At 38.6% G+C, this 26,848-nt stretch overlaps 2 protein-coding genes across 12 annotated transcripts in view; one reads left to right on the top strand and one right to left on the bottom strand.

Annotated features, from left to right (window-relative positions):
• Positions 1 to 26,848, top strand: part of LOC140340306 (uncharacterized protein CXorf65-like) — a 43,411-nt gene that overhangs the window by 10,147 nt on the left and 6,416 nt on the right. For 4 of the 10 annotated variants that reach the window (XM_072425388.1, XM_072425383.1, XM_072425380.1 and 1 more), the window contains 8 exons: positions 3,694 to 3,802; positions 4,710 to 4,818; positions 9,680 to 9,763; positions 10,624 to 10,838; positions 11,561 to 11,677; positions 11,945 to 12,020; positions 17,145 to 17,408; positions 18,379 to 20,091. The gene's annotated coding sequence lies outside the window, so the exon portion shown is untranslated. Of the gene's footprint in view, positions 1 to 3,693; positions 3,803 to 4,709; positions 4,819 to 7,633; positions 7,678 to 9,679; positions 9,764 to 10,065; positions 10,547 to 10,623; positions 10,839 to 11,560; positions 11,678 to 11,944; positions 12,021 to 17,144; positions 17,409 to 18,378; positions 20,092 to 26,848 lie in introns of those variants that run through there. The other 6 variants (XM_072425382.1, XM_072425381.1, XM_072425379.1 and 3 more) reach the window with 6 other exon arrangements.
• Positions 9,382 to 25,989, bottom strand: ATP12A (ATPase H+/K+ transporting non-gastric alpha2 subunit). 2 transcript variants are annotated; one of them, XM_072425377.1, is made up of 23 exons: positions 25,765 to 25,989; positions 21,146 to 21,283; positions 19,986 to 20,045; positions 18,913 to 19,116; positions 18,399 to 18,512; positions 18,035 to 18,169; positions 17,812 to 17,929; positions 17,180 to 17,448; positions 16,646 to 16,844; positions 16,300 to 16,409; positions 15,945 to 16,079; positions 15,667 to 15,859; positions 15,218 to 15,393; positions 14,583 to 14,719; positions 14,230 to 14,380; positions 13,909 to 14,077; positions 13,346 to 13,500; positions 11,841 to 11,964; positions 11,509 to 11,654; positions 10,657 to 10,790; positions 10,414 to 10,515; positions 10,164 to 10,255; positions 9,382 to 9,680 (listed from the first exon to the last, which is right to left on the bottom strand). In XM_072425377.1, the coding sequence occupies exons 2-23, from the start codon at positions 21,254 to 21,256 to the stop codon at positions 9,652 to 9,654; spliced, it is 3,063 nt and encodes a 1,020-aa protein (XP_072281478.1). In that variant the 5' UTR covers positions 21,257 to 21,283; positions 25,765 to 25,989; the 3' UTR covers positions 9,382 to 9,651. The 2 variants fall into 2 exon arrangements, with proteins under 2 accessions (XP_072281478.1, XP_072281477.1); XM_072425376.1 differs by lacking the exon at positions 25,765 to 25,989 and adding an exon at positions 21,968 to 22,276.

The following is a 26,848-nucleotide window of genomic DNA, read 5'->3' as shown; positions in this document are numbered from 1 at the left end:
CATATCCCAGATATAAGACTTGAGCTACGTACACACTTCCAATTATTATCGTCGGAAAACGAACGACGAACGTTCCTGCACGATATATACGAACGATCGTATAGCACCGATCCTGCACATAGAGGTAACGACACGATCGTTCGTAGATATTGTACACACAATAGATACGATCGTTTAAGCGATAGAGGAACTATGTGCACGACAGGAAAGTGAACGGACTTTCATTCATCACGCATGCTCTGAACATGGACGATCAACGAACGACCGTACACACGAACGATGTTCAACGATCGTCGTCCAATCCGATCCGCCGGTCCGGTCGTTCGTTTCCAACGACTTTCCTCGTTCGTCGGCGTCGTTGGTTACTTTTTTACGAACGATTTTTTGCCCAATCGATCGTTCGTCGTTCGATTGGAACGATAAAAATTGGAAGTGTGTACGCACCTTTGGTTGGTCCAGAGGAAGGCAAAAAAAACCTTTGCTCCAACAGGGGAAAAAAATTTCTTCTTTGATTCTGTGACACAATAGGATGTTCCCTGGATCAACAGTCTCTGTTATCTTTACCTAAAATCTTTAATCCCCAAGTATATTCTGGGCTTCAAGAATTACCCAGCTTTTTCTTAAAGCAATCTTTGGTAGCTGCTGAAACTACTTCCTGACGGAGCGGATTCCACATTTTCACAGACCTTACAGTGAAGAATCCCTTCCTTATCCAGAGATTAAACTTCTTTTCATCCAAACACATAGAGTGCCCTCTTGTTCTTTGTAATGGTCTCAAAGTGAATAATGGTGAAGAGAGTTCTCTATATGGACCGTTTATATATGGATATAGATGTGTTTATAATATACTGCTAATACCTATAGTATACGTTATGCTGCAGCAATAAAATCACTGAATTCATTTCAGGTCACAAAGTTGCCCATTCACGTAAGGTCAATGAGTGTTTCTATTTACCTTCTTTTATTGTGTTTGTAAAGAAAATAAACAGTGTGTAGTTATTATGGGAAATTGATTGAGGCCATAGCTCCACCCTGGTCTATTTTCATGCTTTGTAGCCGGTTTGTGCTGGATTACCTGGAATGGCTGCAGAGTAGGCGGAGAGCTCGTTATAATAGAGAGAATGTGCTGGTACCAGTACACAGGAAAGAACCTTCCACCTATCAATCAGTTGTCATTCCTGTGAGCATGTTGCTGGTACCAGCGCATTCTCTGCTCACTATACACACCCTACATGAACTTTTCCCGGGGTGCCCTCACATGGATAAAAAGTACAGACTCCCCAACACTGAATGCCAGGAACGCAGCGCCATTCTGGCTGCCCGGGTTTCAGTCTACACACTCAATACCTATTGTTATCATAATGACATATTATCATAAAAATAACAGCAATTACTCATCATTATTAGAAAGTAAGGTGGGTGATTGTGACTGGTATGTTAGCTGGTAACATAGAATAATATTGCTTGATTACAAAAAAGTAATTAGCTGTGGAATTTTAATTTTGGGACTTGATAAATTCAAGGAATATTATTAATGTGAATAAAATTCTAGCATTAGCCCAGCATAAGTACTGTCATTTTATTCTTTGAAGTACGGTGACTAAGCAATATTATTAATAAATGTATAATAATAAATTATATTAAATACTAATAACCACTTTAAATTGTATCTAAATCATGCCGCTAATCAGTCCTTCAACATGGTGGCTGCATTGGTTTTTTCAGGCTTTTTTCTTTTATATTTACTTTACAACCCTGCTCCTGGTTTGCTATGCCCACTCACTTCACTTTGTATATAAACTCCTTGGACGGCCACCACTAGCGCTCCATGTCTGACTCCTATCTGTTATCAACCCAAACACAGATTAAACACTAATCTCCCTCAGACATTTTTTTGGTTATATTGTTGGAAGGGAATGCTCTAATTATCAACACGGAATAGCCTTATTAAATGTCTCTATTTGGGTTCTATATTGGAACCTCGTTGACAATGTTACATCACAAACGACTCTAACAAATAATCCACAATATCCAATTAGGATACAGTCCAAAGTGCATTCAGACCACTATCTCCCTTTTGTACTGTTCTGGCATTTGGGTACAAGTTCAATTACTGGGGTTCTATCCTTTTACCTTATATCGTTACCTGGTCAATATACCAAGGTCTCAATTCCCCTGAGGAAGCCTACGGGGGTGAAACACGTCGGGAGAGACCGTTAGCAGGCAAATTACCTATATTGACCCCCCTTTATTGGGGTTGGTGTACATTATAACCAACCCAATGTAATGTATCTAGATTCATAATGTCGGAGTACTAAACCCATATATGTGTGTATGTTATTATATTTATTTATTTTTTAATATAAAAAAAGATTTTAGTTATTTTATAAAAACACTGCCTCAAAGAGCCATCTATCATTATTTTGGCTCGGCAACACTATTTAAGTAACTGTAAATTCTATCCCTTAGAAACTGATCATATACCAAACCTGTGTATATAAAGCCATGGTTGTCACCGAGGCTGGGCTATGGACATTTATGCCTTGGTTCACCTGTTACATAGGGTAAAGGATAAATACATAGGGTAAAGGATACATACATAGGATATAGGGCATATACATGGGGTATAGGCTCCAATCATGTGGTATAGGGTACATATATGGGGTTTAGGGTACATATATGGGGTTTAGGGTACATATATGGGGTAAAGAGTACATATATGGGGTAAAGAGTACATATATGGGGTATAGTGTACATACCTGGGGTAAAGGGTACATACCTGGGGTAATGGGTACATACCTGGGGTATAGGGTACATACCTGGGGTATAGGGTACATACATGGAGTGAAGGGTACATACATGGAGTGAAGGGTACATACATGGGGTATAGGGTACATACATGGGGTATGGGGTACATACATGGGGTATGGGGTACATACAGGGGTATGGGGTACATACAGGGGTATGGGGTACATACATGGGGTTTAGGGTACATACATGGGGTTTAGGGTACATTCATGGGGTATAGGGTGCATATATGGGGTATAGGGTACATACACATATGGTATAGGGTACATACATGGGGTACACAGTACATACATGGGTATATACAAAGGATATAGGGCACATACATGGGGTATAGGCTACATACATGGGGTATAGGGTAAAGGTTACATTCATACATGGGTATATACATAGGATATAGGGCACATACATGGGGTATAGGCTACATTCATGGGGTATAGGCTACATACATGGGGTATAGGCTACATACATGGGGTATAGGCTACATACCTGGGGTATAGGGTACATACCTGGGGTATAGGGTACATACCTGGGGTATAGGGTACATACATAGGATGTAGGGTACATACATGGGGTTTAGTATACATACATGGGGTATGGGGTACATACATGGGGTATGGGGTACATACATAGGGTTTAGGATACATACATAGGGTTTAGGATACATACCTGGGGTATTGGGTACATACCTGGGGTATAGGGTACATACCTGGGGTATAGGGTATATACATAGGATGTAGGGTACATACATGGGGTTTAGTATACATACATGGGGTATGGGGTACATACAGGGGGTATGGGGTACATACATGGGGTATGGGGTACATACATGGGGTATAGGACGAGTAATAGTTCTCACAAAAAAGATAACATTGTTTTTGCTTGCAGCTCAGAAGACGTACCAAAGATCCTGCATATCTGGAAACATCAGCAATTATTTTAATTATCTGAAAATGTTCTTATCCATGAAAATGAATGCTGCCACGTCTCAGGATTGGTAAGGTGCAATTTTTGCTGTTTGACTTACCAAATACATTATAAAACTTTTTTTCTGTAGACAAGTACCCTGAATCTGTTTAAGGGTGCCTCTAAAATGTCCACTTCTGCAGAGTTGGCAGAAGAATGTGCTAGAAAGTATATCACCGCTCCCCCTTTCCTGCTTGTACCTTCATTTGCAGGCTTCTGGTGTCATGGGGGTGCAGAGGAGACACCTTGAAAAGACCCAGAAGGTCACATTTAGAGTTGCTAGGAAAAGGCAGTAACAGGTTACCAGGTTAATAACAGTTAACAGCTTGCACCAACTTGTGTGGTGTACCGGAGTATCTAGATGTGGGCACTTATAAAAACTGGCACTATAAGGGGGCACTAACTGGGGACACTATAACAAGTGGGAACTTAGGGGAGCAGTAATTGTGGACACTATGCCAAGGGACACTAAATGAGGGCACTATTACAAGAGGTACTATAGGTTGGGGGCATTATAACAGGTGGCAGTTAAGGAGGACACTAACTGTGAAGATGGTGTACCTGGGGACACTAGATGGGGGCACTATAAGGGGGGACACTATAACAGGTGGGAATTAGGGAGAGCAATAACTAGGGTCCCCGTACCTGGGGCACTAACTGAGGGCACTATAAGGAAGGGGCACTAACCGAGGGCACAATTATATACCCGTTTGTCTAGGTATGCCCTAGATCTTCTGGGATGCTATTAATGCCCATACTAATGTCAAAATACCTGATGGACATTTTTTTGTATATACTAATTTGCATGCAGCACCTGCTTTGTGCCCAACGCACCACAATCAAAGTGTGTTCTAAGGATTCACCCTGCAACAGGCTGCATTTTTTTTCTGTAACCATTTTTTTAAATTTGAGAATATTTTTAAATCTTTCCTTTACAGTTATAAAAAATAGAACAGAGCAAACACAACAACAAGAAAAGGAATTGAACTGTTGACAAGATATAAATCTGCATCCATATTTAGGACAATTGGATGCTGGACCTATAAGGTAAGAATGATATGACGTAATATAGATATTAAATGATGTGATTGATTTAACAAGTTCTAGCATAGAATATTGTTGGCTGGTGTAAAACAGATGTCAGACTTCTGGAAAGACAGCCAAGAAGCATTCAGGTTTGACAATATAAATTAATGTGCCCCTGATGATCCAGAACATGACAGACAAGCTCAGATGCTTATAGCCACAGGCGACATATCGCATGCAGACGTTGATTGGTTTCTGCATTGTCACTGATGGATGTATTCATGCTTCCAGCATCATACAGGGTTCAGAATTAACATGTCACAAATTGATGCTCTAAACAAGATCACAGTAGTTTTTTTAAGCCTATATTTCATTGAATTGTTTCCAATTTTTGCACAGAGCTTTGGAAAACATTGGCTTAGTTTGAGTCTATGTATTCCCCTGAATAAAACATTTGTATGCAATGGAAAGCATTGTAATTCTCTTCTGAGAGTATTAGAACAAAGTACATATACTGCCCTAAGCAGTGAAAGGTCTGGTGTCTTTGTACACCTGTGGATAATGTATGTGACATGGAATGTCCACTGGGAGGCGATAGTATATAATGAAGACCAAAGTTGTTGGACTGCTGGTACCAGCAGATGGAAAGATGGATTTCCTGTAGAGACTAGGAGGAAAAAAAGATAAAATCTAGAGAACTCCTTGCCATTTCTATAGTTACTAAATCAACACAAAATCAGCTCTAAGATTACTGTAGACCTGAGTTTTCCTTTGAAGACCCTTGGATGATGGGGGACAGGATTTCTGAATGATTAAAATATCATTTTAAAAATTGATATTGATAATGGTGATGGGTATTAATTTTTTTTTATAGTAAGGACTAATTATAAAATCATTAGTAAACTTGTGGGTAGGTTAATTGTAACATAAACAGCAGTGATGTCCAATTTCAACAAACACAGAAAGACAAGACTTGAGGAAGTAAGAAAAGTATCATGTGGAGGGTTGCAAATGAACTGTCAGTTGTTGACAGAAAGCGCAAGAATTTGTGTGACTTTGACAAGGGTTCAATTACAATGGCTAGATAATTGGGTCAAAGCATCTCCAAAATGGCGGGTCTTGTGGAGTGTTCCAACAGGGTCCTGGGCACCCAAGCCTTACTGATGTGTGTAAGGAGAGGCTAGCCCATTTGGTCTGATAACTATAGCAGAAATTGGAAAACTTGAAGCTGGTTGGCACACAGTACAATACACAGTGCCCATGCTGACCCCCATGTCAGATACTAAGGAGCCCTTCAGAGGTCTTGTGGGGTTCTGTGCCTTGACAGGCCAGAGTTGTTCTGGTGATAGAGGGGGCACCTACCCATGATTAGGTAGGCGGTTTTGGTTGCTTAGTGAATGTTGGAATCGGTATTTTGCCGTTGTATAATGGCTTCTATACGCTGGCTACTCCATACCTCATTAGAAATTCATATTTGTCTGCCTTTCTTGCATAAGAGGAGTTATAAGTGGTCAATGGTTCAGCTTCCAATACATGATTGAATGGGGAATTATGGTGCCGGAAACAGCCAATGGCGGTGATGATTAATCAGCTTTACCCCAGTACAACCCTTCACATTATGACATTATATAACATCTGTTCATTATACTCATTCTGAACACTTGGCATAACAATCATCATTCTCACGCTATAAGTAAACAAAAGAAAAAAAAATTCTATATATTGTCAATTTCAGCAACCATCCTTTAAAACAGAACTTCATAAAGTAAATAATTGCAGCCAGTCCTGTTGCTGGTACCAGCACATTCTGAACAGCCTGAGGTGAACATCTCAAGCATAGATTAGGAATCTACACACCCCTGAGAGCTTGTCAGAGAGATGAAAAACAAAGACAACTTCTGGGCTCCAACTTGCAACTCTCAGATATATACACTGACCCCTCCCAATGGGGTTATAATTGATGTACACATTGTAGGAGTGCAATTTCATAGAAAAACATCCCCAAAAGTTTCCTATACTGGAAAAATATCCCCAAAAATTTCCTTTACTGCAAAAAGATCTTCATGATTTTTTTCAATTGAAAAGTATTTTAAAAATTTGGTTTTAATGGAAAAGCATTCTCAAATTTTTCATAATATGTAAAAACATTTCCCAAACTTCCACCAAATACTCCACATTTCAATTCAGACACTAACGCATTGTCAGGAGTAGACAGAATATCCCTCTGATAGGTCTGCAACTACACAGCAAACTGTAATTCAACACTTTCAACACTTCACATCTCATGGCCAGAGTTATAAATTATAATATCGAGTTATATGCCACATTAGCGCTCCTCTGTGGGGTTGGACGAGATGGTTTAGCCTTTCTCCTGCACCATGTGCATCAATGAGCCTTGGGAATTTATGGACCCTGTCACCCAATGTCCTTTCTTGGACCATCTCTGTTAGGTGCTACACCCCACAAGGCCTCCCATTTTGGAGACGCCCTTACCTAGTCATGAATCCGTCACAATTTGGCCCCCTGGCAAAGTCACTTGCATCCTTCCTTACTCCTGCCCATTTTCCTGCTTTTGGCACAGCATCTTCAAAAACTGACTGTTCACTTGTTGCCTTCTATATCCCACCCCCGATGCCTGTCAGTGGTTTTATTGTTTTGGCTGATGGTGTAGATAGCAGAGTAGAGAGCGGGCTCAGCTGGAGGCAGCTTTCTCCTCCTTAAAGGTACAGCAACACATCAGAAGCCCCGTATCAGAAGTCTGTACCTATTGCAAAATATGGCAGCCATTGTAAACTGTTTGTATTGTTTCAAGAATTTTCCCTTCTTTGTTTCAAAGGATCCCCTGGAATATTTTCCAGCTTGGCAGCAAAGACCCTACTGGTATGGGGAATATTTCTGTGCGTGTGTGATATATTGTATGACTTAGGAACGCAGATAGTTTTTTTTTTTTTTGTAGTCTTGGCCACGCATGATTTCCATTGCATTGAACATATATTGTTAGTTTAGAAATTTCTCGTCAGCTATATTGTAGTCACCTCTATACAGAATTTTTTGAGAAATTGTGAGGGGTTCTTTTGTAAAGTGGTGGACTGACTGTTCACATGAGAGTGGCTGCATAGTTTCAGGGCTGACGTCACTTGGTGGAGCCAGCGGCGTGAAACCAATGCAGCATCTACTCTTGACTTTCTGTACAAAGTAAACGCTGTCATTAATTATTTTTTAGCTGTTTGTAAGGAGAACATTTTATCTACTGAGCACCAATGTAAGACATCCCTTCCACCACTGACCACCAATGTTACACCTTTCATGCTAACTACCCATTAATGTGCCAGCAATGTAATGGAGCACTTCTCTACTGCTGACCACCTAGTTGGTGGCTGATACGCAATGGATGTCATCTTCTTTATTAATATATATTTACTTTGCTGATTTTAGTAATGTGCAGTGACCTGAAGATAATACATTTTTTGAAGGTCTTCTTTGAAACATGGCAATTCTGTTAAAGGTTACTATGGAAAAAAGGCTTTGAATAGTTGACCTAAAGAAAACATGCAATGATAAAACTTGTGTGTGTGTATATATAGATATATGTATATATAGATATATATATATATATATATATATATATATATATATATATACACACACACGGTTTGTGGTCGGATTCCAACTATATATATATATATATATATATTTTTTTTTTTCTTTAAATCTGGCTGCTCCATTTTTAGTCTGAAAGGCGTAGTTGGAATCCGACCACAAGGTGCAGTAAGAAGAGGGCTGTGACATGTTCCTTTGTTTTTTTGGTACTATTACAAATGACCATTGAATATACATGGAGGGACCATTGTAAAGGTTTTTATTTTACTGTTTTATATTGGTGTCCTTTGTATGAGAGTAGTTGGTCAGAACCGATATTGCCACTTAATGCCATCTGTATCATGGCTAACTGTAAACATTAAATGTTTCCTTTCCCCCATTTATTCTTCCCTGACAACATGGTCTCTGATACACTAGATTTACCTTGAGCATACACAATATTCCTAATCCCTGGAGAGTGTTAATTAAAGCCCCCTTTCCCCCCAGCAGGATTGTGACCTCCACAAACAGGTATTCCATTTTGTCCTTTTTCTGTCACTTTCATGCACAGCCCAGGGACTGGTTAAGGAATACAGTCCCAGGAGCTTATCTATCTAGCAAATGCCATGTTATTCTACTGTATCAGTGGGACTAATTTATCTCAATGCCTCTGAGGGATTCTCTCTCACTATTATCCATAGACAAGCAACTAAACCAGTCCATGTAAAAAAAATAAAATATGATTGGTTACTACACAAAGTTCATTTTTGCTTTTTGAACCTTTAATTCCTGGGAGGAGCCAAGTGGGGCTTAGTGTATGGGGCAAGGCAAGAAATTAGATAAAAAATTGCACCAAATATTATTATTAGTGGTAACAAGGACATCCTACGCCCATATAAAATGCTGGGGCTTCCATTAAGAAAACATTCTGGTTTATCAGTTTAATTGCCATGGACTGTTTCCTTCCACATTTAAAGAACTGTAGCAACCAGATAAATACAAAAGTTTTATATTCACAAAAAAGCACTTTATTCACATTTTGTTTACAAAAGTAGCTGTACATAAATTCTACATTTACAATACTCAGCGTAAAGAGGAAACTAACTTTTTTTTTTTACATTTTGTTACTTAGCTCTTTGCTTTTTTTTTTTATACACAATTCATTTACAATAATTATCCCAATTTGTTCAACAAACAGGATTATTCATATTATAACATTGAAATATTGCTTTGTGTCCACACCACCAGGGAAGGTACAACACGGTCCAACGAACCTCAATAATACATGTTCTTGTCCCACCAGCCTAGAGAAAAAAGAAATACAGGAAGGTTGATATAGAGATACGGAATCAAGTCATCATTTTCTATTGCAAACTGGACAGTTCAGGTAAATTTGTATTTTATGTCAGTTACATTTTGCATATCACCTAACTTGAAGACTAATTCAAAAATGTCTTAAATGTAAAAGTTTTACATTTTTCATTCAGTTTCAGGACTGGTCAGGGAAATAAATTGTCATCTCAAAGAAACATCATTTTTTTTGAAAAGCAATTCTTTCTATTGATGTTGCAATGCCTTTCCTTGTTAGAAATATGACACTGAATTATCTTATGTCTTGATGTGTTTAAATCACTTTTCTCGCTCGGTAACCTATAAAGTATAAAGCTAAACACAATAATCTGTTCACAGGTTAAACTGTCCATTTCAAAACATGCTGGTACTATTCAACCTGAATCTGCCCACAGGATACAAATTTAAACTGTGTGAAGCATTCATAGAATACTTACTGCCAGGATAGCGTCTGATGAACAATTTGCGGATTTCATCATAAACAAAGATCAGGATGGCGTATGGCACAGACACAAACCAGTACTGCGCTCTGGACACAAGAGGGAAAGGATAGATTGTTAGACAGTTTGGGACATATTATCTACACCTTGACTAGTCATAAAATGATTTTAGGATTTGGAGTCTAAAAATCATTGTGTTAAGTTACAAATAAGTGCAGAGATAATAACAGAAGAATTGGCATCTCACCTCAGTGGGGCAAACTTCAAGGCATATGGCATCTCAGGGCAGTAAGACAGGAACACTGCTATGGCAACTTGTGATAACAGTCCCATCAGGAGAAATTTATTACTGGAATAGTAGAAAAAGGTATCTCATCAATGCAATGTGTTTGTCCAGGTTATAGTCAAATTTAGACCTTTTGACATATATGATGATAACCTTATTCTGTTTTTACAGCGTGACAACATTATTAGTAACCTCCCCACTTACCGGAAAAAGCCCTGCTCGAACAGAGAGTTTCTCCGGGTCTTTCTGATGATCAGATCAGCCAACTGCTCCACAACAATACTGACAAAGAAAGCTGTATATCCCGTCCACTCCAAAAATGAGCGCTGGAAGAAGGTCTGCAATGATATGAAACACAAATGATGTAGGAGAAGACTGTGCTGTCTGTGAGTTTATACCGGTTAATTTATAAAGTGTACAAGGATTTAGAATAAGAGATACACAGTAGTATGCAGCAACTGCTATTCTTTATTCTAAATATTTTACTTTAAAATATATTTGAACCACAACGAAGTTACATAAAGAGCATTCCTACTTTTTTTTGCCTCACAAAGAGTTAGAAGTGTCCAGGTAACTCTCTAGCTATGGGTCTCAGGTTAAAATCTTGGCCAGGACACTCACTATCTGCATTGAGTTTGTATTGGTTTCCTCCCAATTCCCAAAAACATGCTAGTAGTTTTTTTTTTTTTTTTTTTGCTTTCCCACAAAATTAGCCTTAGACTATGTTAACGACATATGATGACTATTGTAGGGGCATTGGATTGTGTGCTACTCTGAGGGACAAGTGACATTACTATAGACTCTGAAGATGATAAATAAAACCAGCAGCTAAATCATATATTTAACAAGACTCCCAGAACTCCTCCCAACAACTATTACAACTTAAAAGATTATTGTGGTTCTGTTACAAGTAACCAATCCAAAAAACACAGGAACTAAATGTGTTTTCTTGTCAAGTCCGCAACTAAATGTGCTTTCTTGTCAAGTCGTTTCCAGATTGGTTTGTTAGTCTTACAACTGCTAAAAGAAAATGTAAAATATAAAATCAAATCTTACCCATTCTTGTCCATAGCTGTCTTCTAAATCCTGAATGCTTGTATTTTCCCAGGGAACCCGAATGCCAACCAGAGTGTAGGGGAGATAGCCCTGTTCAGCCATGACTGTGAAATAATTCAGAAATGCTCCAACAGATTGGATGATTCCTGGAAATAAAACCAAAGTGTAAGTAAGTACACAGTAATAAGACTACAAGAGATGAGTACATATTTGTATTTAAGTCCAGCTCTACTTTTTCTCTTACTACTGGCAATCAATCAATTGAATTTTTGTACTGAAATCACATGACCCTCCCTGCCTGGTATGGTGGGCAGACCTAAAGCTATACTTACCAATCTGTAAATAGGCATAAAGAGCCAACTGCTGATTCACCAATCTGTCCACGTTCTTCCGACGTGGCTTTCGGTTCATAATGTCTCTTTCTGCTTTTTCGTAGGCAAATGAAACAGATGGGATCTGTAAAAGTACATCAGAATAAGATATAAATGTAAATGTCAACATCACATAACCTGGTAAGTAAGTAACTCCACTTTTCTATTTACACGTATCACCCATTATACTTAAAAAGAAACAAACGGCCCAATTTAAAAATGGAGAACGCCATCCATAATAGGCCTGCAGTGGTATTTTTTCAACTATCCAGTTTACCACCTTTGAAAAAATTTTAACATTGGAGGGAGAACAGTGGAAAAATATTTTTTCCTTATCTATATGGAATCAGGAAGGATTTTTTTTTCCCCTTGTTGAAGCAAGTTGTACCCAGGTTTTTTTTGCCTTCCTCTGGACCAACTATGTCTTATAGGGTTTTATATCTGGGATATGTTTATTTCCTTGGTGGTTGAACTTGAAGGACTTATAGTTACATGGTAAGTTAGGTTGAAAAAAGACATATCACACCGCATCCCTGGTATATTATACAAGAGCCAGAACGAGGATTTTTTTTCTCTTTTTAGAGAATGGGACAGCTGGTGATATAAATATGGGGATCTATACCTGGGGCTACATGATTAACAACTAAAAGTGATTGATAACGTTGAATGCAGATGAAGTACCTTTGTAAGGAGAAATTGACATTCAGTTTTGAGAATCTACTTCAAACCAAAAATAAGTAGCCATCACATGGATAATACAGCTGTCTATTTAATGCTTCACTAATGCGATAAAACAGTGACATATCCATATTAAGTGAGTGAGTTAAAGAAATTACAATGTCTACTATAACATGTCCTTCTGAGGAAGCCCGTGTGGGGAAACGTGTCAAGAACAGTTTAATGGATGAAGGGATAATCATGTAAAAAAATTTGTACTCTAGAAATTGAAAATGGTTTGTATGTTTTATATACTTTTTTGAACTGAGAATAAAAACACAGAAATGTTAAGTTTAAAAAAAGTAAGAATCTCTTTGTGGTAATATTTACACACACCTAAAAAGTCCCGTTCTCTAAAGAGAGAAAAAAAAAACTTGTTTCACCTTTGAAGAATAAAGCTTCTGATCTCCACGGAGTTGTTACAGTACCTCTGTTCTCCACTTTTAAAAGCCTGAATGGCAGGGAACAAAACCTGTTCCTTTTCTTATAAATTTGACATTAGCGAGAGCACCTATTATAAAGTTTGATTTCAAGATTTTACAGGGGTATGAAAACAAAAATTGTAATTGTCTAGAGTTCTAATTTACTTTAGCCATGTAAACATCACTAATTCTTGAACTACCAATAACAGGCTATATGTACATTCACGCACTCTTTATCTTTTCATTGACTGTATTATTATAAGTAATTGAAATGTAAAGCCATTGTTCATTTATCTGTTTCATTATGGTGCTGAGGTTTGTACTTACAATGTCTGTCCCAAGGTCAATAAACAGGATGGTGATGGTGCCAATAGGAAGAGGGATGCTGGCAATGATGTAGATCAGGAAGGGGCACAGCTCAGCGATATTCTTGGTCAAGGTGTAGCCAATAGACTTTTTGATGTTGTCAAAGATTAAACGCCCTGTAACATGAAAACCACTATTAAGACACTTGCAGGGAATGAAAGAAGGAACACTTCACTGGTAATATACCAATGGCCAAACTATTGTCCTGTTATCTTCTATATTATACCGATGTCCATTCTATGGCCCTCTTGGCTCCTCCAGTAAATATACCGATGCCCAGACTATGGCTATTTGGGTTATAACAACCTCCAAGTATTGTTATCCAGTATTTATATAGTGCCAATATGTTACGCAGCGTTTTACAAAGTCCATAGTCATGCCACCATAACCTCTGCATTATTATTAGGACACCCAACTGTTGTCTCTTTTGTGGGTAATAGTGTAAATTAACCCCGTTTGTCTAAAGGTAAATCTTAATTCTTTGACTGTCCTACAACAAATCGCTTCCTTGTATATCTGCTCACCTTCTTCTACTCCGGTAACAATGGAGGCAAAATTATCATCCAGTAAGATCATGTCTGCAGCATTTTTGGCAGCATCCGAACCAGCAATTCCCATAGCGATTCCAATATCTGCTTTCTTTAGAGCTGGAGAATCGTTGACACCATCACCAGTGACAGCTACCACAAAGTTCTGGAACAAAAATATTCAATTACATTGCAGTACTACTACCATGGTCAATGAGAGCCCTGCCGTGTGTGAACAATGTTATTGCAATAAAGTAATTCCATGTACATGCAATGTGTCCAAAATGTGATTACATTACTACTTAATGCCACACTGACCTGCCTCTGACAACCTTCCACTATAATGAGCTTCTGTTGGGGTGATGTACGAGCAAACACGATCTCTGAGTGATTGGCCAGGATCTCATCCAGCTCTTCCGAATCCATGTCTTTCAGCTCTGTGCCATTCACCACAGCTGCTTTTGCATCACTGCAATGTACAGAAATAATAAACTCCTTAATGAGCCATTTGTTTTTTTGGCTACACTCTTAGAAAACATTGTATCTGAGACTGAATATTTTATACTGTATAATATTTACATTATATATATTTTATATATCTGTTTTAATACTTTATATAACATCTTTCAGTACTCATGAATGGAAAACCTAACAAACGATTGTCCTCTTACCGCTTATTAACCTGTTCAACAGGAATGTTAAGTCGCTTGGCAATATCCTCAACAGTCTCACTTCCAGCTGAGATAATACCAACGCTTTTAGCTATAGCTTTTGCCGTGATTGGATGGTCTCCAGTTACCATTATAACCTAAATGAAATGAAAAAAAAAGATTTAATTTTATACTTTTAAATACAATTAAATACTTGTATGTCAGTCCAAATAAAATCTCCCGTTCCTAGATGACACACAAGGCCTGTAAGGTAAACTAAAACTTCCTTTTCCTTCCAAATCCCACTTTACTTGTGCCTTACATACCATGCCTACCTCCCAGACACTGTAGCTACCAGTAGTAGGGGTTCAGTAACAAATGAAGTGCTGGTAATTCTGAAAGTAATGGGTCTAATGTGTGGTCAGGGCTGATTGACAGTGAATTTAGAAGCACTGCTGCATTGTTGCCACACCATCCCAGGAAATGTCATCACCTAGACTCAACTGGTTGAAGCATCAGGTGTTTGTAGGGGGACTTGGATATAAATAAGTGTAGCTGCACCTATAATTTGGGTTTGCAGCACATTCAGTCATCCAATATTTCAATTCTGGCCAAAGATAGACATTTTTATATCTCCACCTAAAAGTATAAGATACCTTGATCCCAGCACTTCGGCACTTGGAAACAGCATCTGGCACTGTGGAACGAGGTGGATCAATCATGGAAAGGAGCCCAACAAAGCAGAGGTTTGTGGTTGGAAAATTCATGGCCTCTGTGTCAAATGAGTAGGATGGAGGGTATTCATCTTCTGGGAGATAAAGGTGGCAGAAACCTGGAGGCAGAAAACAGCTAAGAGATGAGCTGCATGAAAATAGGAGAAAGAGTGAATAAAATAGCTCAATATTTACAAGGTACAATTCATTTACAGCGTTACTGCTCTGACTACAAGAAACTGAAATCCAATGAGTTGCTGCACATTTATAGCATTATGCATTTTGCCTACAATAAAATAAGCTCATTATTCTCTTTACGCCGCATCAGATTAACGTCCACATATTTCTGTCAATTATTGGATGCTATAAAATAATTTGCAAAGTTTTCTTACCCAAAACTCTCTCTCCAAGTCCTCCAAGCTCCATGTAAGCAGTCTGGAAGGCATCCTTCATTGCCTCATCCAACGGAAGTTCCTTACCACCCATCAAAATAGTGGAACACCGATCTAAGATTCTTTCTGGGGCACCTTTCATGACCAGCAGGAACCTCTTGTCATTCGGGTCAGGTGTCTCATGTATGGAAAGCTGCAAACACAACCCAATGCCTTTTACTGTATGTGATTAAAGGCCCAGCTGGGAAGATAGTGAACTTATTGTCAGCTTGTCGTACCTGAAACTTGTTGGTGGAATTGAAAGGAATCTCAGACACCTTCTTGTTGTTACTTCGGATCTGCATCACATTTCCAGTTAACACCTGGGAGAATTTCAGGAGGGCTGTCTCTGAAGCATCTCCCACCACAACTTTCTGTAGGAAACAAATGTTTTTATTGTTCAACTTTAACTCACCACTGCCTCACAAACCTTGCTGAAATTCAAGAATGTTGGGCTTTCCCCTAGACAAGCCTTATTCCAGTTCCCACAAATTCCCCACTTTGAGAGCAGAACACTCAAGTGTGACTTCTGTTCGATATGAAGACATTTGTCTGAACAGTTATATATGAAGCACCTGAATCCAAATATTATACCTTCATAATGGGCACATCGTCCTGTCCAGCCTTGAACTCAGCCCGGTTACATAGAGAGACGATCCTGCATAGAGCGGTCCAGGTTTCAGATGACTGCTCGAATGAATGATCTATATAAAAAAAAAACATTTCCAGATTAATTGCAGAAAAAGACTTTACACCAACAAGGTGTACCAAGATGACCAGCAGATGATGATGATGATGATGATGATGATGATGCAAATAAAAAGTGCCCAATCAGCACGCCTTCCAATTTAGTCCCAGCTATTACTTTACAAACACAAGTAAAAAATTGAAGCAAAATTAATAAACTTTTTGTATTGGAAACAGAACAGTATATACGTACGTGTTTGATCTTCACTGGTATCAGCAGCATGGATGTGGTTGTCAAACCAGAGGTGAGCTACAGTCATTCTATTCTGTGTCAGGGTTCCTGTTTTATCAGAGCAGATGATGGAAGTTGAGCCCAGAGTTTCTACAGCCTCCAGATTCTTCACTAGACAATTCTTCTTGGCCATGCGCTTTGCGGTCAGAGAGAGAGTTACCTGAGGAACAATGACGGCAATTCTTACATCTCTAATCAGAAAAATCAGAAAGCATGACACCATATATAATAAGTGAGATTCACATTATATATAAATATATTTATTCGTGATGATTGGGGGGGGGGTTCTACCTCCATTAACCAGAAATATCAGGGAAATTTTTCCTACAGATTGCAAATGACTTGGTTTTACCGGGGATTAAAATTTAAGGGTTCCGCTGGGGTAGAACTGTTGGTTTAAATTAAACTATGAACAAAAAGAGCTAAATGTTTTTAAAAAAAATACTATTCTATTCTGCAGGTTATACCGCCTTAAACAGAAGGACAGCTACTCACGGTAACAGTTGCCAGGAGACCTTCGGGCACATTGGCGACAATGATCCCAATAAGAAAGATGATGGAGTTAAGAGCAGAGTATCCCATACACATTGCAATGATGAAGAATAGAACACCAACAGACACAGCAACTCCAGCTACAATGTGCACAAAGTGTTCAATCTCAACAGCAATGGGGGTCTTCTCATTTCCAACTCCCGAAGCTAATGAAGCAATTCGGCCAATAATTGTACGATCTCCAGTATTAATCACAATGCCTTTTGCTGTGCCTAAGAAAACAAAAAAACAATCTTTGGATTGGTGCCTACAAACACTACATGGTAGTTGACAATGTAAAATGTGCATGTAAAATCTAACCACCAAACAAGGGAGGGGATTGGCTTATCTTTAGGAAAAACAATAGCCGTCCATCAGAATCTATCAAACTGACTGCTGCAACTTTAGGAGAGTTCAGCATTGTGAAGCCAGTGTGGGTCTACATGTAAGACTCCAGATAGGAGAAAAATGTCAGCAAGATGCTTGAGGCTGTAGTGATTCCTCAGTCTTTTCCTTAGGCCTTATGGCAGTTTAGTAATACCTCTGGTGTGAGATAAATTAACACTTTCACATAGGGCCTCAGGATATGGCATTACCTTCCAGACAGGTGGTGGAGTAGAAGGCTATGTTCTTAGTCTCCAGAGGATTTTCATGTGTGAATTCATGAGATCTAGCCTGAGGCTCCGACTCTCCAGTCAAAGATGAATTATCCACCTGAAACCAAAAAAGCAGGAGAGTTTTACTGACCCGGCCTGTCTCAAGCATCTTCATTATAACGGGCTTAAGCCAGTCTTCAATATCTCACTGCTAACAAATTACCTTGCAGCCCTGGGCAAAGACAAGCCTGAGATCAGCTGGTATTCGATCTCCTCCTTTGATTTCCACCACATCTCCTACTACAAGCTCCGTGGCTGGGACCTCCAGCTTCTCTCCACCTCGGGTGACAATAGCTTGCTGGAAATGAAATCATACATTTACATAAGTGCCTCATTGTAGACAAATGCATTAACAAAGGATGAACTCAATTCCACATTAAAAAAGGGGCATTACACTGTGCAGTAATGAAGGAACAGCAATGTGTGGACCAGCATAATTGTTATCTTCAAAAATGTGATGTGGTCATATTTAAGCATTTCAAATATTAACCATCTTGTCATTCTCAGGCCGCTGGTATGCCACTCACCTGCGGGATCATCTTATTGAAACCGGCCATGATGTTAGTACTTTTAGCTTCTTGGAAATAAGCAAAACAGCCAGTGAGGAAGACGACAACAGCCAGCACAACGCCCAGGTACAACTGCAACAAAAGACATCATTGGTCAGAGTTTAAATGAGTAAACATCAATAACGTGAATATTTATGGGCAGCAAGGTTGGCTCACAGGTTAGCACTCTGGCCCTTTGCAAACTAGGTACTCCGGTTTCCTCCCACATTCCAAAAACATGCAGTTAGGTTATTTGGCTCCCCCCCCAAAATTGACCTTAGACTGTAATAATGAGATATGACTAAGGTAAGGACATTAGATTGTGAGCTCCTTTGAGGGACAGCTAGTGACATGACTATGGACTTTGTAAAGCACTGCGTAACATTTCAGTGCTTTATAAATACTGTGTAGTAATATTAATAATAATAATGTGTGTACACCAAGATGACCAAGTCTGTCTTACGCTCTCCTTTCTTTGCTACTTGATGCTTACATTGTCACGGGATACGGAGGGATCCTGAGAAACCTGAATGCCATAAGCGATCCAGCAGAGCACTGCACCGGCCCACAGTAGAAGAGAGAAGCCTCCAATCATCTGCTTGAGAAACTTGATGATTTCAGGAGTTCCTTTAGGAGGAGTGAGTGCGTTGGGACCATCACGCGCCAGAATCTCTGCAGCTCTTGCACAAGTGAGACCCTATGAGGGCAAAGAAGCGAGCAATATTCACTTTCCAGTGATAATGTTTTTAGAAGAATAAATATCTATCAGGGTTTACCCAAAAGAACCCAGGGGGCTGCAAAACTGCAAAATGCAGTTTTTGTAGGGTAAATTAGAACTGCATTTCCCAAATGATTTCTAAATAAATGCACGCCTTAGTAATCCAAGCAACCCTTCTGTAAAACCTGCCACAGCTTTGTAGTATCCATGCCATTTGACTTCTATCTGTTTATTTGGCTACCAGTGAACATGGGTGACATGAAGCCAGATCTCTTTGGTGAGGACTGGCCCGGTCTTCCATCATCTTGCAGAAAAAACACTACTATTGCAAGCCTGATATGTGGTAGAAGTCAGTTAATTACCTTACCTGGAATGGAAAACAATTTAATGTCTTGATGTCTTGGCCAAGTATCAAACAGCAATTATCCACTAACCCTGACTCATTAAGGAAGGCAGCAGGCAGAAGCAGCCTAAAACTCTGCATAACCGGTTCTGTTAATAATGTCTGAACCCCCCCAACTCTGAACACCGTGTACCAGGAAAGGCGGCAATATGATAACCATCTGCAAAAACTTGTTGTATTTTATTTCTTTCCACCTGTATCTGGAACGAGTGACTGAGCTGTAATGCCTGATTAACCATCACTGTATCAAGTGTGGAGAGAACATTGCAGGTTATAGGAGTCACTTTTGGTTTTATTCCTGCAAGAGTACAGATGTGGCGTGTGGCATGTAAATGTCTTCTATAGGATCAAGCATAAAGGAACTGAACACATGCTGGTTTTCTACTTGTTAACTTTTGTTGTGAATTATGATCCTTGGTATAAAAAAAGTTTCTATTTTACTCACTTTGAGAAGACTTGTTTCAAATTTTGCTTCCAGTTCTTCAATTTCAAGTTTATGATCATCCTGAAAAAAATAATAAAGCAACACAAGCATTGAGCGTAAAAAAAAATGATACAATAAAAGAGTTCAGTACTATATATTAGTTCAACTTGATATACTTTTTCACCCTAATTATGTTACAATAAAAAAAATATCTGTAACGTCTATTCATAGGGAAAAAAAAACAGATAAAAAAAGAATGAACACACAGAAGTTCCCCAATAACATAAAACAAGATAATTGTGATATAAAAGTCCCCCTCTGGAGAATCACTGCAATAATTATCTGCACAGCTCAAAGCTCCTGACACCGAAGATGATGATTTTCTTTTACTGGCCACTAACCATGAACAAAAAACATATTGCACTATATAGCACTAGGATAATAATTTATGTATGACGGGAACACTTGTTATGAGAAATCAAATATTTGATAGGAATTTGGATTATGCAGAGTTTATTGGAGACAAGGAGGTAACAGCTGATAATTCTTCCACTTCAATACCAAATTTAAAGAACCCCTCTACTGTCCATAGGAACCTCTTAATCTTGGAGAGCATGGAGGAGTCTTTTCACTGCTAGACCATATCACACCCAATAATGTAAACAGGCCGGAGAGCCACTCAGACATACCATGTGATACATTGAAAAGCATAGCTGAAATGACTGAGCTGACGTATAGATGGTACATAGTATGTGAACAAACACTTCCCTCACTGATCCAGAATCACCTACAGAAAGATGCCAATAACACAGTATCTAATAATCCTGATAGCCTGAAATAATCCTGATGTGGAACACATACAGGAAACTGGAAACCTTTACCAGAATAACATAAGAAAAGAATCTGCTACTAACAGATATCAATCACAGAGCTGAGACTTTAACAGAAAATTCTCAAAGAGAAAGCTAACTGATTTCACCTCATCAATGATGACCTTATCATTCCATACGCTAACATTTATAATTATGTCTACGATGCAGATCTATGTATATATGAAAGTTACGATTTCTCACGCTTACACTGGCCCATGTTGATTAGGAATTATTTTCTGCAAACATTTTATTCTTCATCATACACAGTACAGAGACAGAACAGTGAGTAGTAAAATACGATTTACTCACCAGCTCCAGTTCCTGCTTTAGATCATCAACTTTTTTGTCTTTCTTTTTGTTCTTCATTTTTTTTCGTTTGCCTTCTTCATTCCCATTTCCTGGTAAGTTGGTATCATTCATATCCACAGTGCAAACCCCAGGCTTTTCCTGCAAAATAAAAAAAGTAGATGGAAAATTATTTCACCGTCAGTACATCAATGTAATTACTCTCCGGAGAGGTAAGCGTTTTTGTTGTAGGCTTTGTGGAAGCTTCAGATAACTTCCTTGGACGGGCTTCTACAAATTAGACCCAACTAATGAATGCATCACTTGACTATTTCAGATTACTATCTTGCCACACACTCAGAAATGTTATCATGCATTCTCACCCAAACACTTCATTATTAACCAGTTCAGGTATTAAGAGGAAAAAATAAATGAGCAGCAACAGTAGAAATGCTCTGTATTATATGACATAAAGTAACAATTTCTAGATATCTCTAATGTACCTACAACATGTAAACCAACAAACAAAGCTGCTTGGAAATCCCTTGGAGAGCATTATTATATCTAGGCTGGAAAATTCAATACTCTACCTGCCATTATATCTTTTCACTGAAATTCTCAGCATTATTACCATCCAAGTAGAGGCAGGATGGGCACATCTTATTACAAATAAAAGGTGCAACAACAATTAACATAAACGCCTTTGTTGCCATTTTACAAGGCTGAATTTTGACCGGTTTGTAACGCCTTGTTTTTTTAGAGGAGAATATTCATGGTCTATGACAAACAAGTTCATGGCAAAAAAATTGCTGAAGACTTTGACTTTGCGAGTGGGATATAACATACCTTGTTACCCATTCTTTTGAGTTACAGGTGCAGAAATCTGCCGCTCTGGAAGAAAAGTCACAAAGACTGGTGGAGAGAAAAAGTGCTAAACCAGCAAAGGGATGAGCCCACAGGATCTTTCAAATGCAAGAGCTTTAGAGGTTGTGGCTGTCCCAAAAAGCCAGTGTTAGCTGCAGTCCTCCCCACACCTTGACATCTTTAGTCAGGACAGGAAAGCTTTCCAAAGCCCTGTGCCTGAGCATCAGTCTGCTGGTCCTATTTCTAGGTCCCAAGATACCTGCAGCTCCTCCCCAGAGCTGGGACTCGTCCTGCATCCCCACCCAGATTATAAACCTGCCCAGGTGGAAAACTACTGCACAAACAGCTTCGTGTTTCGTGGAATCTGTGCTCAGCTACATCCTTGTCATCATTTCTTCACACATCAACCTATAACTTTTATCTCCACGGTAAAACTCTGATAAAGAAAAAGCACAAAATGATGCATATTTACTTATGCAGAAAAGGTTTACATTCCCACCACAGAAGAAAACTCCTACAGCTAGCAGTTGGCATTTTTAACACCAACCTTATCACTAGGGAAACAACAGCAATGGGACCCCCAAAAATCTACTCCGTGCAACTGTCAGACTTCCCCAATAATGTCTGCCACCATCAGATTATTACTAAGGTGCCTGGCACTGGCCATGATGTATGATTTATTTATATAGCCCTGACATAATATGCAGCTCTATACAAAGTCCACAGTCATATCACGGATTGTTCCCTCAAAGGGGCTCACAATTTAATTTCCTTTATCTCCTTTCTAATTTATTTTTTACTTTAGTCATATGTCCAAGGACAATTTGTGAGGTTAAGCTAACTGCATGTTTTTGGGATGTGAGAGGAAACCGATGCAAACAATAGTGGTATCAAACTCAGCTACTCCAAACCCACTGCTGCCCCACCAATGCCGGTCAAGACATCCTTTGAATTTTGAATGACCAATATCCCACCCATCCGCATTCTTCAAAATCTAATTTAGTGAAAGTTAAAAGTATTTGGTATTGGCCTCTAGGAGCACCTATATCACCTAAACCATGTCAGCAATCCTTCAACCATGATGATGGGCTGCGAGAACTGTGAGAGAAATCCATTGTGCATGTAGAATGCAGAACAGTATATAGAAAATGAAGTAATGAACAAGGTTCACAAGTAGTTAGAGAACTTGTCTTTAAACAAACAATATAAATAACTAAAAAATAAATAAAGAAATATGACGACTGATACATAGAACAAATACCTTTCACAAGAAACAACACATCACTGTCAGTTACATCTCTGCCAGTTGGTATGTTGTTATCTATCTGAGAATATTAAAGTTACAAAATAAATTCTTCACACAAAAAATTTACCATCACAAAGATAGAAAAAGACAAGAGAGGGACATATATGAGAATCAGAACCCAATCCCATGTCTGGAGTTGCGGCTGCACAGGCGAGCTGTCACCTCCAGATGACAGGTAGAGGGAGCTGCAGGACAGTGCTGTGACCAGAGAATTGTGTGTATAATAATGTATAATAAATAATAACTACCTATGTGTCCTTATCTGCCACCATACCAAGAGAATAAAAGCATGCAATAAAATAAAATAGAATTGCTGTCTAAACCCATTCTTTAGCATGCCCTAATTAATAAACTGGGGCATGTGCACAGTGCAAGTGATAGGTTGTTATCTAGGTTATTACAGGCGGGGGCTCTGGCTGCTCTCTTACTCGCCTCTATTTATTTTTCTGTATTCTTTATAATTATCATGCATGCATATCGCACCCAGCACCCATGCTGCACTTCGGCTTGCTGCCTATTTTTCACAAATACCAAGGATAGTTTCGGGGAAGCCAAGTAACTAACTGCAGGTTTTGTTTTTAGGGGTGGGGGGCTAAAGAGCCCAGATGAATCCAATGCAAACTCTTTGTAGTGTCCTGATGGATTCAGACCTAGAACCCAGTGCTGCGCCATGTCACCCCAACTCACCTCTCTATTGACCCCCGGTCATGACTGCCCAGGAATATGAAAATCAAATGTGTTACTCGATCGTTCACATATATCTTCTGTATTATTCTCATCTCAGAAAAGGTAAACACACAATTGTGTACTATATAAAAGTCTCAGGAGAGTGCCAGACCAAAATTCTAGATTCCAATTCTTAGTTGTGTGTGCTCATTTTAGGGGAACATAGAACATCTATAGTGTGGTGGGTACAGAAATTCTCTCTCATTATTGTGGCTTTAGATATCAGTGATGCTGGGAACACGACTTAGGTTGGATAAAAGTAGAAGTAAGCAAAGAGAAACAATGACCTGGCCTCTTCAAGTAGCTGATTCATTGTTTCTCTTTCCCTCATTCACCCGTTATCCATCTTAAACAGAGTTCTGTTTCCAAGTTCATCTAATACCCTAATAAATATTGGAGGGACCCCCAAAACAGGCTTTGTGTTATTTTATATATATATATATATATATATATATATATATATATATATATATATATATATATATATATATCTCCACCAATGTGGAGAAGCAAAAGAAGAGAGGTTTTTGGCTCAAAGTGTAGGTGTTTTGTGTATTGAGTACAAATTGTGAAGGCTTACATACATATAAATCAAATAACCATTCAGGTTTACAATTGCACAGGATATGTGTTACTTTATATCTATACAGAAATGCTCCTAACAAAGAGCTAATCTCATCTGATTATAGTGGATAACAAAAAAACGTGTTTTAAGCCGTACAGTATCCTACGCTTTTCGACGTAGATAGGCTTCTTCAGGGATTTGATAATATACAGGGTTAACAGTCTGTGTGTATACATAAATGATATAAAGCAGGTATCAGTAATCAATACATATCCAAATACAAATTTAAGTATAATATGATCAATATAGCATGGTCAAAAAGAGTTGAGTAATTAATATGCTATCAATCTAATAATTTAGAATTACATTGTAATGTCCATAGAAAAACAATCAACATATGTATATGTTGTTCCTACCAGGTAATTATGCTAATTGTCAATAAAAAAAAACAATAAAAAATCAACTTAGAATAAAGATATTAGTACTACATTGTTGGTGTAGACAAATCATAGCAAGAAGGTGCAAGGATGAAGTTAGTGACATGTAAAGAGACTTGGTTGTGATGACACCAGTATCTAGGTAAAAATGAGTTGGTTAGTGCAAGGAAACTAATAATGGCTGAATAAAAGGAAAAATTGTAGTACCAGAAAAGTGCACAAAAGATTGAGATACACGTGGAAGTGTATGTACAGTTATGGATTCACTGTACAAGAAGGTAGCTATTAGCTGTGCGGCTTGAAAAGGACTTGTAGATCCGCAGCCACAAGATAACCAATTCTACTGCTGTGAAATGGTAGGTGTATGTACAGTGAATCCTTAACTGTACATACACTTCCACATGTATGTCAATCTATGGTATGTACACTTTTCTGGTACTAAAATTTATCCTCTTCGGCCGTTATTAGTTTCCTTGCACCTAACCAACTCATTTTTACATTCAGTCCCTTAGCTAGGGGCTGCCACATTTTTCTTGGGAGAAAACCGTTTCTTGCCAGAACTATTGAGCTCTTTGAGAACTTCGCCAATCTTACATAACTAAAGAAACTACAAGTGGTATCCAGTACTTCTCAATATAAATGTTCCAGATTAATACACAGGGATGGCTGGGTGAGTCTGCCATACACATAATCAAAGACAGAGTTCCGAGTTCTTCTAAACTTTGGTAAGTAGTGTTGGTTTTACCTGTTTATGTGATCCAGACTTTTATTTTCCATCTATGCTGCTCTAGACGCACAGGAATCACAGACGCTCCATCTCTTATGTATGAGGTCATTATAATGGTGGGCATAAGACAGTTCTGCTTGAGGAAGTGCAATGTCTGATCACTGGTCTGTAGGATGTGCCACCTGTAAAGAAACAATACAACTGCTTATGACCCGGAGTTACCATGGTTTAAAGGAAGCAAAATTTGTGGTCTTGCCATGTAAATGTAATATTTATTGTAGTATCACACTCACCTGAGATTGGGTTAGTAATGTGTTAGGTGTTAGTAATGGTTTAAGAGCTAAAGTTCTGGTTGGGTTTCATTGCTATCTAATCAATGAAGAACATCTCCTTTTCATTCTGTCACAAAGTTTTAATAAGGACAACAACAATCAAATAACGCTGGAAATTCTGCCTTTCTGTTAAGGGATATAGGTTCAGATCCTCTGTCAGGTCAATATTACTGCCCCGTCTCATAGCAGGGGTGATGTTTCTTACCTAGAGTAAGGTCACAGTGTCAGGTATTGGAGAAAACAATAAAAGTGACAACAATAGGAAGACAAACCCAAGGTGTTTGCACTATTTCCTTCACTTAATTCAAAATACAGATTTCTAATTCTAAGCAAACTGAACCACACTAACTAAAACCTTGTCTAAGCTTACCATGATAATGCAATTTCAAGTCATCTTAAGCATTTATAAATCTGAATCTTTCCTTGTACAAACTCTTTCTGTTACAGGGTGACAGCACAGCAAAGTGATCCCTCATTTATGCTACTGTTATGCCAATCTGTCAAGCAGTTATTTCACTACATCATTCACTGTTCTTTCCAATATGGAGTATGTTTGTATGCATTATATAGTGCAGTGCATTAAAACAGCTGAAACAAACCAGGAATGAAAAAGAAAATGACCACATGAACCCCTTTTTTCTAGTACATGACATTTCAGTGCATGGTAGTGCATCATCATCTGTATAACATATATTATATTCTGTGTGCTGCAATACTTGTGTGTTGTATAAAGACGCACCTCGCATTTACTTTGTAGGTTAACACTTGGG

The sequence above is a fragment of the Pyxicephalus adspersus genome, chromosome 11, assembly GCF_032062135.1.
Source record: "Pyxicephalus adspersus chromosome 11, UCB_Pads_2.0, whole genome shotgun sequence".
Classification (NCBI taxonomy): Eukaryota; Metazoa; Chordata; class Amphibia; order Anura; family Pyxicephalidae; genus Pyxicephalus; species Pyxicephalus adspersus.
The sequence above is the reverse complement of the archived record's forward strand: the minus strand, read 5'-3'. Positions and strand labels throughout refer to the sequence as shown.

Bases quoted from the DNA above. Each gene is read 5' to 3' on its own strand.
- ATP12A (XM_072425376.1), bottom strand. The intron at 17,449-17,811 runs GTAATGCCATAT...TTGTTTTCTTAG, and splicing joins CTCCACCACCTGTCTGGAAG to GCACAGCAAAAGGCATTGTG. The intron at 10,256-10,413 runs GTGAGATGCCAA...TCTTGTGTCCAG, and splicing joins TTGAAGTTTGCCCCACTGAG to AGCGCAGTACTGGTTTGTGT.